Consider the following 15,522-nt stretch of genomic DNA (forward strand, 5'->3'; position numbering starts at 1 on the left):
CGCGCCACGAGAAGGCAGTGCGAGTCGGGCGGTTCCGGCGCCAGGGCTGAAGGAACCTCGGGGGTGGGGCGAGGGACGCCCGTGCGGCGGGTGCGTCTGCCCTCAGTGAGGCGGGGCGCGCGGCGGGCTCCCCCGGGCAGGGGCGGGAGTGACGGAGGGGCCGGACGGTTGGCTGGAAAAGGGGCGGTGAGCGCTGCTCCGGTCTTTAGGCGAGGCTTGGCCTCCCCAGCAGAGACGGGGGGAAGCGGCGGCAGTGGAGGCGGCCCTAGGGCCGGCTCGTGAGACGATGGCGGCGCCGGCCCCGGGGGCAGGGGCAGCTTCGGGCGGCGCTGGCTGTAGTGGCGGCGGCGGTGCGGGCGCCAGCTCCGGCTCTGGGTCCGCGGGGATCGGGGGCCGGCTACCCTGCCGAGTGCTGGAGTTGGTGTTCTCCTACCTGGAGCTGTCCGAGCTGCGGAGCTGCGCCCTGGTCTGCAAGCACTGGTACCGCTGCCTGCACGGCGATGAGAACAGTGAGGTGTGGCGGAGCCTGTGTGCCCGCAGCCTGGCAGAAGAGGCTCTGCGCACGGACATCCTCTGCAACCTGCCCAGCTACAAGGCCAAGGTGAGGGAGTCCAGGGCCATGCCGCTGCCCCCAGTCCAGCTCCTGCGTACCGCTCTCAGTGCTTGTCATCTAAGCTTCTGAGTCAGACTCCTCGCTTCACCATCCCGCCTTTCTAGTGCATCAGTCAATACCTGACCTCACATCTCTCTCCATAAAGGTCTTCTCTTTGAAGTTTGGTTCTTTAACCCACCCCACTTCCGTGATGCACTTTTTTAAGGACCAGATGGTTTCCCATCCCTGGTTTCCATCATTCACTCTACTTTTCACTGTCTTTCCCTTTAAAGACAGATCACCCCCATTGTTGTACCGTGAATATTCTCATTTATCTCCGTGTCTTCCAAATAGGCTTTGTTATGTTACATCTTCCTGCTGCCTTAACATTGGCTTTCACCCTCACTTTAACCCAGCCTTTTCCAAGCTCTGATTTATAACCATTTTTTTCCTTATTTTAACCTAGGTTCTCCTTAATTCCTTCCACTATGTTTGAGGCTTATAAGTGTGGTCCTAGGCATCCTGCTTACTTTCAATATACCCGTGGGCATCGCTTAACCATCATAATACTGCCTTGTCCAACTGTTATTGGCTACTTCCTTGCCAACTTTTTCCTAGTTGCACCTTGATGGTTTTGTTGCCTTTTTTTCTTCTAGATTCCTTTTCATATTCCCACCTTCTTATGGAAATAAAAGTGTCCAGTAACAGATGTAGTAGGGCTAAAAGGATTCTTCAGGCAACATAAACGAAAGGCCTCTAGCTTGAGTTGGATGGATAACTGCTATTCAGCATAGTAGTTACCAAGGACATATGTAAGAGAGGATAAAGTCTGACTTAGAATGTGGTAAACAAAAAAAAAAAGCATTAATAACTAAAAAGGGAAAACATCCCTTTTTAACGCTAGACTGCCAATGGATGTCAGAATAAGGAGTAAACATTTTCCATGTGAAATAGATATAAAATTTCTTCTGTAATAAAGCAGGTTTTAGTTTAATAAGATACGGAAGGAATATTGCTGTTATATATGATCTATCAAGTTGTTTTCTTACTAAGTGAAATAACGTTAATTTCCTACACTATTTGTACATGGTATAAGTGTACAGCAGATACTAGTTGTAAATTATGTAGTAGAGTGCAGATGATTGCAATTTTTGCTCATTTTATCTCAAATGTGTAGGTATCATAAGTTTTATTTTTCAAAAGTTTACTGTTTTTACTTATGTTAAATTATGACATTGGTCTGTAATAGATCTATTCACATGACTCAAGGTTCATAGAATAATATGTAAAACATAACGTGTTCATGTGAGTCAACATTCAAAAAAAAGCAAAATGTCTTCCTTTTGCCCCTGTCCCCAGCCACCCAGTTTCCTTTCTTGGAGGCAACCTGTGTTACCTATTTCTTTTATATCCTCCTTAGATAGTTTAGGTTTCTTAAGTCTTTAATACTTTGTATGTCTTTCTATTACATGCACTACAGGTATTCTATACTTGTACTAATAACATGTTCATTCAGATGTTGGAGAATTTTTAAAAAATATCTTGAAGATAAAAAGTAATTCAAAAGATGTCAGCCTGGTTAAGAATCCCTTAGTCTAATAAAAAGGAAAAAATGTATAGAAATAACTAACAAATAGTAGAAATTCCTTCTGTCAGAGATATTAAAAAACACTAGAAGTTCAGGAAAAGGAGAGATTTACAAGTTAAGTGGAGGACTGAAGAAGGTTTGAGGTTGAGATTGCATCTGAGCTGAATTTTAAAGCTGGAGAGGATTTGAACATTTTACTAATTTGCAACATCCTGAACAAAAGCAGGACCAGGAGAAAGCAAAAGCTTTATACAGCATATACCATATTTTTATTTAAAAAAATATGAGTGCTGTCACTGTGCTCAGTTTTGTAGATGAAATAGTTAATACAAACGGACACAAACTCTTATGGATGCCTTGCCTTACAGTCTAGTGGGGGAAAATGAATAGTAATCAAATAATCACACAGTTGTAAGATTGTATCTGTGGTCAGTACTATGAAGGAGTACTTATGGTACTATGAAGAGTACCAGATAAATGGTACTCTGAGTGTTAGTAATAGAGAGTTTGACCTAGGTAGGGAGGTCAGGGAAGGCCTTCTATAAAAAAATAATTATAAACTGAAACCTGAACAATAAGGATATAGGCCAAGCTGTGGGGGAAGAGCCTTCTAGAAGGGAACCTGTGAGTTTTAGGGACAGAAAACACATCAGTGTGGCTGGAGCATAGAGAGCAAGTGAGGCAGGTTTGAGATAAGGTAGAAGAGGTGGGCTGGTGCCAAACTGTAGGGAAGCTATTTTGAACTATAAGCAAAAGGTGGGTTAGGTGTGTGGGGATTGTTGATATGATTAGTTTACATTTTTAAGAGGTTATTTCTAGCTTCAGTATGGAGCACAGGTTGGGGGGGGACCTTAGAAATATGGGTAGATCAGTTAGGAAGTAGGTGGTGGAGCAGATGAGAAATTTAGGAAGTAAAATTTACAGTAGATATGATTAGTGGTGAGGAAGAGGTTGGTGCTAAGGATGACTCCTAGGTTATCTGGCTTACATAATATAGGGATCACCTGGGCAAGATTTGAGGGACTAACAATGAGTTTAATTGGGTAGAGTAGAATTGACTGTTTTTGAGATATCCAAGAGATTTCAGATAGGCAGCTGTTATAGTTTGGAGATTAGAGAAGAAACTAAATATAAATAGTTTAGTTCAATTGAATTAAAGTAGAAATATGATTGTAAAGGTAAGTTGAAACTAGATATGCCATGGACGTCATTTAAATACAGCCTTCAGTCTATAGTTTGGGCTTTGTTCTACAGTTGGAAACCACAGAAGTTTGAAGAGGGGAGTGAGAAAATAAGAGCTCTACTTTAGAAAAACTTGGCCATAAAATGAATTGGAGAGGGCAGGGTTTAGTGCTTGTACCAGAAGTACTTAAGATAAGTGTATAGGACAAATACATGAACAAGTATATAGAGGAGAGTAGGTTGTGGTTGGGAGAACTATTGCAGAGAACAAATCTACATAGGTGGACAGCGAGCTGACCAGCGGAGTGAGATGAAGAAGAAAGAGTCAGCTTGAATTTCCAGGGAGCCTGGGTAACTGAGAGAAGGATGGGAACAAGCTTGGAATAGCATAAAACTGGAAGGTACTTGGAGTTGTCAGCCTATTTAAGATTGGTCTTCTTTTTAAGTTCATATCTTCCATGTTATCTAATAGCATCAATTCCAGTCATACTTAGTATCTAACTATAATTCTTTAAATTTCAAACTTAGATCCTAAAGTAGGTCTTAAAACTGTTTGTCATAAGTGTACAATCCAGATTGTGCCTGAGACTGTGGGACAGGAACTATACATTGTTTTTATTTATTACAGTAACTTGTGTATTTATTTTTCTATATCTGAATTTTTTAGTATTGCATCTCTAAAAGATAAAGACACTTCATAATACCATTACAGCTCTAAAGTGTAAAGAAATTAACAGTAATTTCTTAATATGAAAAAGTTCAGTATTCAAATTCCCAATTGTCTCATAAATATCAAATGTTCGTTTTTAATTTTCACATTATTTAATCAAGATCTGTATAATGTTCCAGTGGCAAATAATTGATATGTCTCTTAAGGCTACCTCAGTCTACAAATTCACTCTCCATCTCCCCACTTCCTACCCCTGCAACTTATTTGTTGAAGAAATCAGTGGCTTCCCTTGGTCTGGATTTTATAGATTTCATTCCCATGGTGTTACTTAACATGCTCTTCTGTCCTCTGTATTTCCTGTAGAGATTTGATTAATTAGGTTAGATTAAACTTTTTGCACAATATTTTTTACTAAAATCAAGTGGTTGGTGTGTGTACAGAATTGTGTCAAACAATGCAGACTATGGTTGGTAGGAGTTCAACAGAGAGAAGCTGGGAAGGTTGGGTGGTCCCAGTTAAGAACAGGTTTGTGAAGGTGGTAGGATTGGAGCTGGCTATAGAGCACAGGTCGCAAACACAGGCCTGCAGGCTGAATTTGGCCTTGCACTTTGTTTTATCCAGCCCGGCACCTTATTTCTACCCAGAGGCAGCACCATGCTCCTTGCCCCTAGTTAAGGAGTAGTTACATTTATACAGTCCTAAAATTATATTCGTCCTTTTGAAGGCAACCGAGAGGCTGATGTGGCCCCTGGTGAAAATAAGTTTGACACCCCTGCTATAAGAGGCTACGTGGCGATAAGAAAGCAGGTATGATACTATGTAGACAAGGAGAATAACACGAAGTTAGAAAGGGAGACAGGAGGAACCAGGTGTGGAGGACTTCGAAAGCAGCAGAAGAATTTATAATTGATATGGTTGTCAGTATGGAACTCTCAGAGATTATTAAACTGGGATGAGATGTATCAGTAATAAAGGTGCTATTTTAGAGAGACAGGACTGGAAAGAATTCAGTTAGAGGGTTAAGGACTGAGTCTGGAGAGTTTGGGAGGCAGAGGTAGGATGGTCACCAAAAAAGGTTATAGTGAAGGATCAGTCCAGAGTAATAGGAAATTACTATGTCATAGAATTTTTTCATTTAAAGATTTCATTTTTTTTTTATTTTTAGAGAGGGGAAGGGAAGGAGAAAGAGAGGGAGAGGAACATCCGTATGTGAGAAATACATCGATTGGTTGCCTCTCACAAGCCCCCAGCTGGACACCTGACTCACAACCCAGGCATGTGCCCTGACTGGAAATCAAACCAGTGACCTTTTAGTTCTTAGACCAGTACTCAGTCCACTGAGCCACACTAGCCAGGGTGGAAAATGTCATAGAATTTTGAGGAAGAGATTGTCAACAGTGTCAGTGTGATGGAGAGAATAAGGATAGAGAAAAGCAGTTGGTATTTACAAGAATTAGGAATAGGCATAGGTAAGTATTAATTAAATGTTTTATAATGAGGTGTTGTCTTGATAGTAATCACTTGAGTTATTTGAGCAATACTTAATAATTTCAGAATGTTTTATTCCCCCTTTAATCCTGTTCTGATCTTTTAGGTGCTTTAAAGTATAAGTAGGAAGAGATAGGAAGAAAATTTAGGAATACTTCAGTTTTACAGCCTCTTTATGAAAACATAGGATATTTGAAACAAGAAGGTTTGTTTGTTTATTTTTTATTAAATCTGCTTTGGAGTACAGCAGTGAAACAGTGAAGTGCTGGCTAATAGTAAATGAACGGTAGATGAGGGGACTGGATACCTGACTTCCCTTTGGGGCTCTTTCTCTATTTAGCTGTTCACTTTTAGTTCTGTGTCCTCATCCTTGAGTTGGACGAGGTGACCTTTAAGGTCCTTCTTAATGCTAAAATCCTGTGATTCGGGAGTTGATTCCTCAGATTAACTAAAGCAGTTGGTCCAAGACTTTAGCTGCTTTTGGGTAGTTTTAATAAAGTTAGGAGATTATTTTTTTAAACACACAAGCCAAAAGCTTTAATTGGTTAAAACATGAGAAATTGTTATTATTTGTATAGAGTAGCAATTTTTATGCTGTCTTTATTTTGGAAGCTTAAAAAAACTGGTAACTGCTGAAGGTCAACTCATCTTTCATATCAGTGGTAGCTGTTCTTAATGGCTGGTGGTTGAATTTAGATGCTATCTAAGGGATATGTAACTTGGTAAAAATGCAAGTGTTGTCTTAGTGTATGAGTAATACCTAGCAAGGAGGCTGAGGATTTAGATCATTTGTGGTTATTAAAAATTTTCATAAACTTTAGAGCTGCTATGACTAAGTTCTCTATTTTACTTAAAATATTCTTTTTGGTGACAGGATTGCTAACATGAAACTGGTGAATCTCTTAACTTTTTGTTGTAAAAATATTGAATATAAATTATGGTAGAGAAAATAGTTTAACAAACCTCCCTATACATATCGCCAAGTTTTACCAATGATTAATTCATGGGCAATCTAGTTTCGTGTTTACTCTACCCATTTTCCTACTCCAACCCAGGATATTTCAAACCAACTCCCAGATATCATTATGCCATCCATAAACATTTCAGTATCATCTCTAAAATACATGTATTCTTGTATATATCTTTTGATATTTTACAAAGTTGATTTGGGGAAATAATACTATGGTTTAGAATTTTGGTCAGTAATGAAGTAGTTGGCAGGTATTTTAAATGTTATATTAGTGTCCCATCCTGAAACTTCAGCCATTTTTTGGAAATATTTCTTTATATTACTTAAAAATATGTAAGTTCATTGTTTAAAAACACATAGCCTAAGGTTTGGGTACTTTTTAATATTTAAGAAAAATCAAACTTCTGTTTCTTTGGTCTGTTTTTCATCTTTTCAGGTACGTGCTTTCCAGCATGCCTTTAGCACTAATGACTGCTCCAGGAATGTCTACATTAAGAAGAATGGCTTTACTTTACATCGAAACCCCATTGCTCAGAGCACTGATGGTGCAAGGACCAAGATTGGTTTTAGTGAGGGCCGCCATGCATGGGAAGTGTGGTGGGAGGGCCCTCTGGGCACTGTGGCAGTGATTGGAATTGCCACAAAACGGGCCCCCATGCAGTGCCAAGGTTATGTGGCATTGTTGGGCAGTGATGACCAGAGCTGGGGCTGGAATCTGGTGGACAATAATCTACTACATAATGGAGAAGTCAATGGCAGTTTTCCACAATGCAACAATGCACCAAAATATCAGGTGAGAAACTAGGTATTTTCTTAGGTGTGGGCCTATGTCAAATCATGCCTTAATTTGTTTTAAATTTATAAAATTTTATATAGTAGCTTTGTTTGTCTTTTTGGTAATTTTTAATTAAATAACATAACTGGCCTTTCTTAGCTACGCTGATGGTAATTTTTCAGTGTCTCAATATTTGTTTCTTAATACATATTCAACCATGAACATTTCATCTTTGCTCTAAATCAGGGGTCAGCAAACTCTTTCTAAAGTACAGGGCCATATAGTAAATATTTTAGGCCTTGTGGTCCATATGGTCTCTGTCACAACTGTTCAACTCTGCTGTTAGAGCACAAAGCAGCCCTAGATAATATGTGAATGAACGAGCATAGCTGTGTTCCACTAAAACCTTATTTATAGGCTGCTGGTCAGATTTGGTCCAGGGGCTGTAGTTTGCCAACTTGAGCTCTAGATTTTCATCTCTTTATCATGGCACATCTAAATCTACTTTTTCTAGGCATCTCACCCCAACAAATGTACCTGTGTGCATGTACACACATACCCTCTGCTATTTATTAATCTGCTTGTGGATTTACAGCCTTTGCAGGTGTCAGTGATTTCTATAAAACAGACAAGTTTAGGCAAACTTCTGTATTTCTTTAAAAATTGATTTTAGAGAAAGAGGAAGGGAGAGAGAGACAGAAACATTGATTTGCTTTTCTACTTATTTTTGCATTTATTGGTTGCCTCCTGTATGCGCCCTGACTGGAGACTGAACCTGCAACCTTGGCATGTTGGGACGACGCTCTAACCAGCTGAAACCCTGCCAGCGCCATTTTTTAATTGTTTTCATGTTAGCTTTATACAACACTTATGTGATTCTAGGGTCGAAATTATAGTTTCTGTTTGTGAAAGTTATATGATTACTGTAGGTCTAAAACATAGTAACCTTATGAGAAAATAGAAATTTTAAGGAATTATAGAGTGCATATTTCAGAAAAACGTGACTTGAAAGCTCTAGCCTCAGTAATGACCTCAAGTCATGGATACTAAAGTAGAAGAACTAAAAATATATTCAGTTTCCTGAGGTTGAAAAGTCTGGAAGGATTTTCTTTCATAGAATCCATTCTTTACTGTCTCTTGAGGCTCTTCAAATACCCTAATGCACAGGTGGCAAACACAAGGCCCTCGGGTGGAATCCGGCCCTTCACGTTGTTTTATCCAGTGGACACCTTGTTTCTACAGCACCTTGTTTCTACCTAGTGGCAGTGCCAAGCTCCTTGCCCCTAGTTGAGGAGTAGTTATGGTACATTTACACAGTCCTAAAATTACATTCGGCCCTTTGAAGGCAACCTCGAGGCTCATGTGACCCCTGGTGAAAATAAGTTTGACACCCCCTGCCCTAAGGAGAAGGGCGTCTGGACTTAATAATCATTAATGATAAAGACCAATGGCTACTAGGCTTGTGGTAATTTTGTAGTGAAAGTCCTTCAGTCTTCTTCAGAGAACATACTCTGTATGATTTCAATTCTTTTAAACTTACTGAGGTTTGTTTTAGTGTCAGCATATGGTCTATCTTGATGAGTGTTCATCAAGTATTCCAATATATGTGCTCAAAAAGAACATAAATTCTGTTACTGGATGGAGTATTTTATAAATGACAGTTAGGTCAAGTTGGTTGATAGTATGGCATTCAAGTCTTCTGTATCCTTACTGATTTTTCTTTCTACCTGTTCTATCATTTATTTTTGTTTAAAGTATTTTTATTGATTATGCTATTTCAGTTATCCCAATTTTTCTCCTTTTATCCCCCCCTACCCTGCACCCTCTAACCCTTCAGCATTCCCCCCACCCTTAGTTCATGTCCATGGGTTGTACATATAAGTTCTTTGAGTTCTCTGTTTCCTATGCCATTTTTTATCTCTCCCCATCTATTTTATGCCTACCAATTATGCTGCTGCTTCCCTGTTCTTCTTCTCCCCTATTCCTCCTCTCCCCCTCCCCACTGAAAGCCCTCCATGTGTGATCTCCATTTCTCTGATTCTGTTCCTGTTCTAGTGATTTCCTTAGTTTTTGTTTTCATTGTTTTTCTTTTCTTTTAGGTTCATTTGTTGATAGTTGTGAGTTTGTTGTCATTTTTCTGTTCATATTTTTGATTTTCATTTTCTTAGATAAAAGTCCCTTTAACATTTCATATAATAAGGGCTTGGTGATGATGAACTCCTTGAACTTGACCTTATCTGGGAAACACTTTGCCTGCCCTTCCATTCTAAATGAAAGCTTTGCTGGATAGATTAATCTTGGATGTAGGTCCTTGCCTTTCATGACTTCAAATACTTCTTTCCAGCCCCTTCTTGTCTGCAAGGTTTCTTTTGAGAAATTAGCTGATAGTCTAATGGGAACTCCTTTTAGGTAACTGTCTCCTTTTCTCTTTCTGCTTTTAGGATTTTCTCTTTATCTGTAATCTTGGGTAACGTGATGATGTGCCTTGGTGTGTTCCTCTTTGGGTCCAACTTCTTTGGGATTCTCTGGGCTTCCTAGACTCCTAGAAGTCTATTTTTTTCTCCAGATTGGTGAAGTTTTCCTTCATTATTTGTTCAAATAAGTTTTCAGTGTCTTGCTGTTGTTGTTCTTCTGGCATCCCTATAATTCAGATATTGGAATGTTTCACGCTGTCCCAGAGGTTCATAAGTCACTCTTCACTTTTTTGAATTCTTGTTTATTCATTCTGTTCCAGTTGGATGTTTATTTTTCCCATTTGTTCCAAATGGTTGCTTTGACTCCTGGTTTCCTTCCAGTCACTGTTGGTTACTGAATATTTTGCTTGATTTCATTTTGGGTATCTTTCATTCGTTCTTTCATTTCTCGACTAAGCTCAATCAGTACTGTGAGCATTTTGATTACCAGGGCTTTAAATTCTCCATCAGATAGGTTGGCTAGCTCTTCCTCGCCTGGCTCTCTTTCTGAAGTTTTGCTCTGTTCTTTCATTTTGTCTCTATTTCTTTGTCTTGGAGCACCTGTTAAATTGTATGGGGGCAGGGCCTTAGGTATTCACCAGGGTAGGGCAACCCTCTTTGCTCCCCTGTGGGGCTGCCTGTGTGGGAGGGGCCAGAGAGGGAACAATACAGCTCCCTTGCTGGGCCCCAGCCCACTGGGAGTTTCTCCCACTGAACATGCGTAGTCCACTGTCAACCCTGAGTCTCTTCAGCCAGCCCTGCCCATGCAGTTCACTACCTCCCCGTGGTTTTTCTGAGCCTGCCTCGCCATGTGTTCTTACCTGTCTGGTTGTTTTGGTTGACAAGAAATTTTCTTTAATTTCTTGGTTGTCAGAGTTCCACGCAGTTTGATTTTCTGGCACTTCTGGTTGTTTATTGATTTTAGATTGGTTGTTATCCTCCTTTTGGTTGTGTGAGGAAGCAAAGGGTTTCTACCTACACTTCCATCTTGGCCAGAACTCCCTGTTCTATCATTTATTGAGAGGAGTGTTGAAATTTCCACTGTACTTGCTAATTTATCTATTTTTATTTTTAGTTCTGTCAGTTTTTGCTTCATGTGTTTTGTAGCTCTGTTATTAGGTACATATATATATATATATAAAATTGTCATTTCTCTCAATCTGATTAACTCTTTTATCACTATGAAATGACCTTCTTTGATTTTTAATAATATTCCTCATCTTTAAGTCCATTTTGTCTGGTACTAATATAGCCACTCCAACTTTCTTATGTTTACGAACGCTTACTTTCTTATGCACGGTACCTCCCTTCACCCCCATCATTTTACTTTCAATTTGTCATTCTACTAGATAGTGTATAATTGGGTCTTGCTTTATATCAAACTGGGTCTCAGAGTCTCTGCTTTTTGATTTGAATGTTTAATCCATTAACATTTAACATAATTGTTGGACTGCTTGATACTATCCTAGTCTCTGTGCATTGGAAGCTATGTGGTTTTTTTTTATCTTTATTTTTTCGGATTGGATAATTTCTGTTGCTCTGTCTTCAAGTTCATAGATTGTTTCTTTTTGCCATTTCAACTCTGCTATTAAACCAGACTAATGAATTTTAATAATTGTGCTCTTTGGCTTTAGAATTTTCACTTTTTTTTACAGTTTCTATTGCTCTATTGAGATTTTCTATCTGTGCATTCATTAATACTAAATTTTTTCTTTAATTCCTTCATATTTTTATAATAACTGCTTTGCAGTTTGTCTGCCAATCCAACATCAAGGCCTACTTGGAGTCACTTTCTTTTATTGACTGCTTTTTTCTTCCCTGAGTCAAGTTACACTTCACTGTTTCTTTTCATATCTAGTAATTTTTAAATTGAAAACTGGAAATTATAGGTATTATACAGTAGTATTGGAGTGTTTTGTTCCTCTAGAAATGGCTTTGTTTTTCGAAGAGTCTAGGTTTTCTTGTTCTGGCAGGCAGATAACCCGTCTGTACTCAAACTGTAAACTCTGTGTCACGCGTGGTGTGCGTCAGCTGATGTCTTTGTACCATTTTTGTTTGTTTGTTTTGTTTCTTTGTTTTTGGCTTGGAGGTGCTACTTTTTTAGGTTCCTTAGAGGTGTCTCTGTGTCTGTGTAATGTAGTGGTCACACAAGAATTGGGCATAGTTTATTCTCAGATTTTGGGGCTCATGCTCTTTGTGGTTTTGTTACTTCTAGAGTTTCTACTTTAAGTTTCTAGTTACCGTATCATCTCCAAGTTTTGCTCTGACACCTGAAGCTAGTGAGACTTCTGCTAGTTGCTCCCTGTGCTGTGTATGTGCTGTATGCTCAGTCAAAGGTGATGCAGGAGCAATATGGTCTTTTTTAGTTTCATCTAATATAAAATAGGGATAACATCTAGGATTGATATGAGGATCAAGAAGGATAATGCAAATAAAGCACAAAACAAATACCCAACAAAATATTAACTTTTCATTTCTGTTTGTTGTTTGTGTTTTGGTGATGGTGGTAGTAGTGGTGATGATCATTAGGATGTTTTTAGGTCCATAAAATGGGGTGTGGGTTATCTGCAAGTTGGACAAAGGGAGGAAAAAGCAGATGCTTATAGTTATTTGTGGTAGGAAATATAATGAAATAACAGCAGGAGTTATCAGAATTAGTATGAAATTACTGTTTTTGGTTGCAAATGTTAGGACTTTCTGCCTCTGGGTATATAGATACAATAACCTTTTATAGATGCAAATTATAAAGATAAAATATCCTCAATTCTTCATGTATTTTTTCAAATGGGAAAATAACTGAATATATTGTGCTTCCAGTTTAGTTTAATAGTTTATGCTGCTTTTTTATAATGAACAGATGTTTCAGAGCAGCGGACCACAAGTGACTATTAGAAAGCCTATTCTGGCCCTGACTGGAGTAGCTCAGTTGATTGAGCATCGTACTGCAAAGCAGATGGTCACTGGTTTGATTCCCAGTCACAACACATGCCTCGGTTGTGGGCCCAGTCCCTGGTTGGGACACGTGTGAGAGGCAACCAGTTGATGTTTCTCTCACACATAGATGTTTCTCTCCCTTTCTTTCTCCCTCCATTCACCTCTCTCTGAAAAAAAAAAAAATCTTTTAAAAAATTAATTTTAAAAAAGGCTATTCTGCATCTTTAGAATTTATAGTCAGATTTGGCTATTCATGATTATATAAGTTCCACATTGTATATAGAACTGCTTTAACTTTAAAGGCTTATGTAAGTATTTTATTATATATATAGTTTTTATGGTAGTAAAATATATACAATATTTAAAATTTTAACCATTCGTAAGTGTATATAATTCACAGACATTAAATACATTCACATTGCTGTATAACCATCACCATTATTTATACCCAAAACTTTCTTATCATCTTCAACATAACTCTGTACTCATTAAAAAATGACTCTCTGTTTTTTGTCTCTCCTCCTCCCAGGTTCTGGTAACTTCTATTTTCTGTCTCTATAAATGTGAACATTCTAGGTGCCTGATATAAGTGGAATCATGCAATATTTGTCTTCTGTGTCTGGCTTATTTCACTTAGCATAATGTTTTCAGGGTGCATCCATGTAGCATATATCAGAAATGCATTTCTTTCTATGGATAGATAATATTCCATTGGGTGTGTGTGTGCATGCCTGCTTGCATGTGTGTGTGTGTATGCTATGGTAATTTGAAAAGGTTATTTAGGTAGCTTTTTCTGGGTAAAATATGATACCAAATTATAGATTTTAGTGGTATCCTTCTTAAGAAAAGCCTTGAGGTAAAGAGTAAATAAAATCTGAGGACTGCTCAGGGGGAACATTTAAATTTTCAGTATTTAATGTAGGTCCCATGCAAGTCTTAAATTAAAAAACTATCAAAACAAGCAGTTATGAAATTGATATATATTCTTTCATCTAGATGTTTCTCAGTAATCAGAGACCTTCTCTTCGGGCTTTTAAAATAATTTTTAGGGTATATATTTTTAATATTTTCAACTTGTTAGTTTGTATAATGCTTCTTTTACCTATGCCCTTTTGGATTTTCTTCTAACCTTCTTTTGATATCTGTTCGCAGATAGGAGAAAGAATTCGCGTCATCTTGGACATGGAAGATAAGACTTTAGCTTTTGAACGTGGATATGAGTTTCTGGGGGTTGCCTTTAGAGGACTTCCAAAGGCCTGCTTGTATCCAGCAGTTTCTGCTGTATATGGCAACACAGAAGTGACTTTGGTTTACCTTGGAAAACCTTTGGATGGATGACAGTGGCTTTCTTAAGATGAAAAAAGACAGAGTGGAGGAGATATCTGCTTGTGGAAAGTAGAACCATGAAGTGACAGTGTCATACATGCATGTCCAAGAAACATCCTGAAAAACACGTGAAATTGTTAACTGGAGAAACAGCTCTACAGCAAAGATTATCTTAGTGTTTCCTCTTTCTACTGGGCCAGAAAAATCCTCAGGGTTGCAGTTGGTTGAGTGGGCAGTTGACATATGCATGTTGCAACAGATTTATCTCTAAGCTAGCAATGTGTTATTTCCAACTTTTAAGGTGAGATCTTAGAGATGCTGTACAAGGGATAAAATAAGGAAGTAGCAAAAATTTTTAAGTAGTGTGTTTTTGAAGAAAGACTGATCCTGTTTTACAACTGCCTGTTTTTTCCCCAGACACTTTTTTCCCAGCCAGCTTGACTATTAGAAAAATACGAAACTGGCTGGGTTTTATTTAATATTTTTAATATATTGAGAAGCATGGTCTGCTTGGACTGCACTTCTCTAACAGTGAGATGTAAAATTGTGCAGCTATTTTAAAAGTTGTATATACAATGTGTGTGTAAAAAAACAACAACAAAAAATACAGGACAAAGAGGTTGCTTTGTTCTAGTTAAATTTCTTAAAAACCACTACATGGTATAAAATTAAAATAATACATAGGGACAATTCGGTATAACTACAATGAAGAGGATTTTAAGAGGAGATGTGTTGTATTGGCTCATTTTATATTATATTTGGTTTACAGTTTCCATAGTTGTTATAGTCTGTTTTCTCTTTTTGTCAAAATTATTGTAAAAATCCTTTAATATACTGGGTAAAGATTAAAGGAAAGCAAATTTATTTCTAATTATATATAAAATTATAATAGTATCTGGTTTATTTTTTGACTTTCTGAGAAATTGTCTCATAAAAACACAAAATATTGCCAATTGCTCTTATAAACCTCGAATAAAAGCTGTTAGTCGCAGACCTCAGAAAAAGAATTGATTAATGGTCCTTTTATTTTATAATTTTATAATTCTGTAGATATACTTTTTTTAATTTCACATTGTTTACAACATGCAACAATCTAAGCCTCAAACTCTTCATTGGGGTTATCAAGAAAATGTTTACTCACCCGCCTGGAACAGTGCTAGCCTGAACCCATGTTAAGAATGTTCTTAATCTTACAGATAATTGCCCCCATGGGACTTGAAATAAAACACCTTGTGCTGAAAACTTCAGGTTGGCAGTATTTTGAAGGTTTCACTATAGGAGAGCTTAACATTAATTCCTATTCTGAATTTTTGACTAATAAATTTTGATTTCACAACTACTCTTTCAAATTAATAATCTAACATGCATTAGTTGAGATTTTCTTTTGGAAGAGAAACAAACATCTTTCTGTATGAAAGCATAAATTATATGATTTCAGATACATATTTGTGATAAGAATTGACTAAGGCAAGTGGAGTCTTTGTACTTTTTAAGGTTATGGTTATATGCATATTCTGTCTTAAATCTAATAAAGTTAGGGACAG

At 37.9% G+C, this 15,522-nt stretch overlaps 1 protein-coding gene across 1 annotated transcript; it reads left to right on the plus strand.

Moving 5' to 3' along the window:
• Window positions 1-137: 137 nt before the first annotated feature.
• Window positions 138-14,985, plus strand: FBXO45 (F-box protein 45). Its single transcript, XM_045851485.1, has 3 exons — window positions 138-601; window positions 6,927-7,283; window positions 13,805-14,985. Exons 1-3 carry the CDS (start codon window positions 287-289, stop codon window positions 13,988-13,990), a joined length of 858 nt encoding a protein of 285 aa, XP_045707441.1. The 5' UTR covers window positions 138-286; the 3' UTR covers window positions 13,991-14,985.
• The last annotated feature ends 537 nt before the right edge of the window (window positions 14,986-15,522 follow it).

Source organism: Phyllostomus hastatus, unplaced genomic scaffold, assembly GCF_019186645.2.
Source record: "Phyllostomus hastatus isolate PE091 unplaced genomic scaffold, TTU_PhHast_1.1 phas_contig_86, whole genome shotgun sequence".
NCBI lineage: Eukaryota > Metazoa > Chordata > Mammalia > Chiroptera > Phyllostomidae > Phyllostomus > Phyllostomus hastatus.

Bases quoted from the DNA above. Each gene is read 5' to 3' on its own strand.
- FBXO45 (XM_045851485.1), top strand. From the start codon at position 287: ATGGCGGCGCCGGCCCCGGGGGCAGGGGCAGCTTCGGGCGGCGCTGGC. The intron at 602-6,926 runs GTGAGGGAGTCC...TCATCTTTTCAG, and splicing joins TGCCCAGCTACAAGGCCAAG to GTACGTGCTTTCCAGCATGC. The intron at 7,284-13,804 runs GTGAGAAACTAG...ATCTGTTCGCAG, and splicing joins ACAATGCACCAAAATATCAG to ATAGGAGAAAGAATTCGCGT.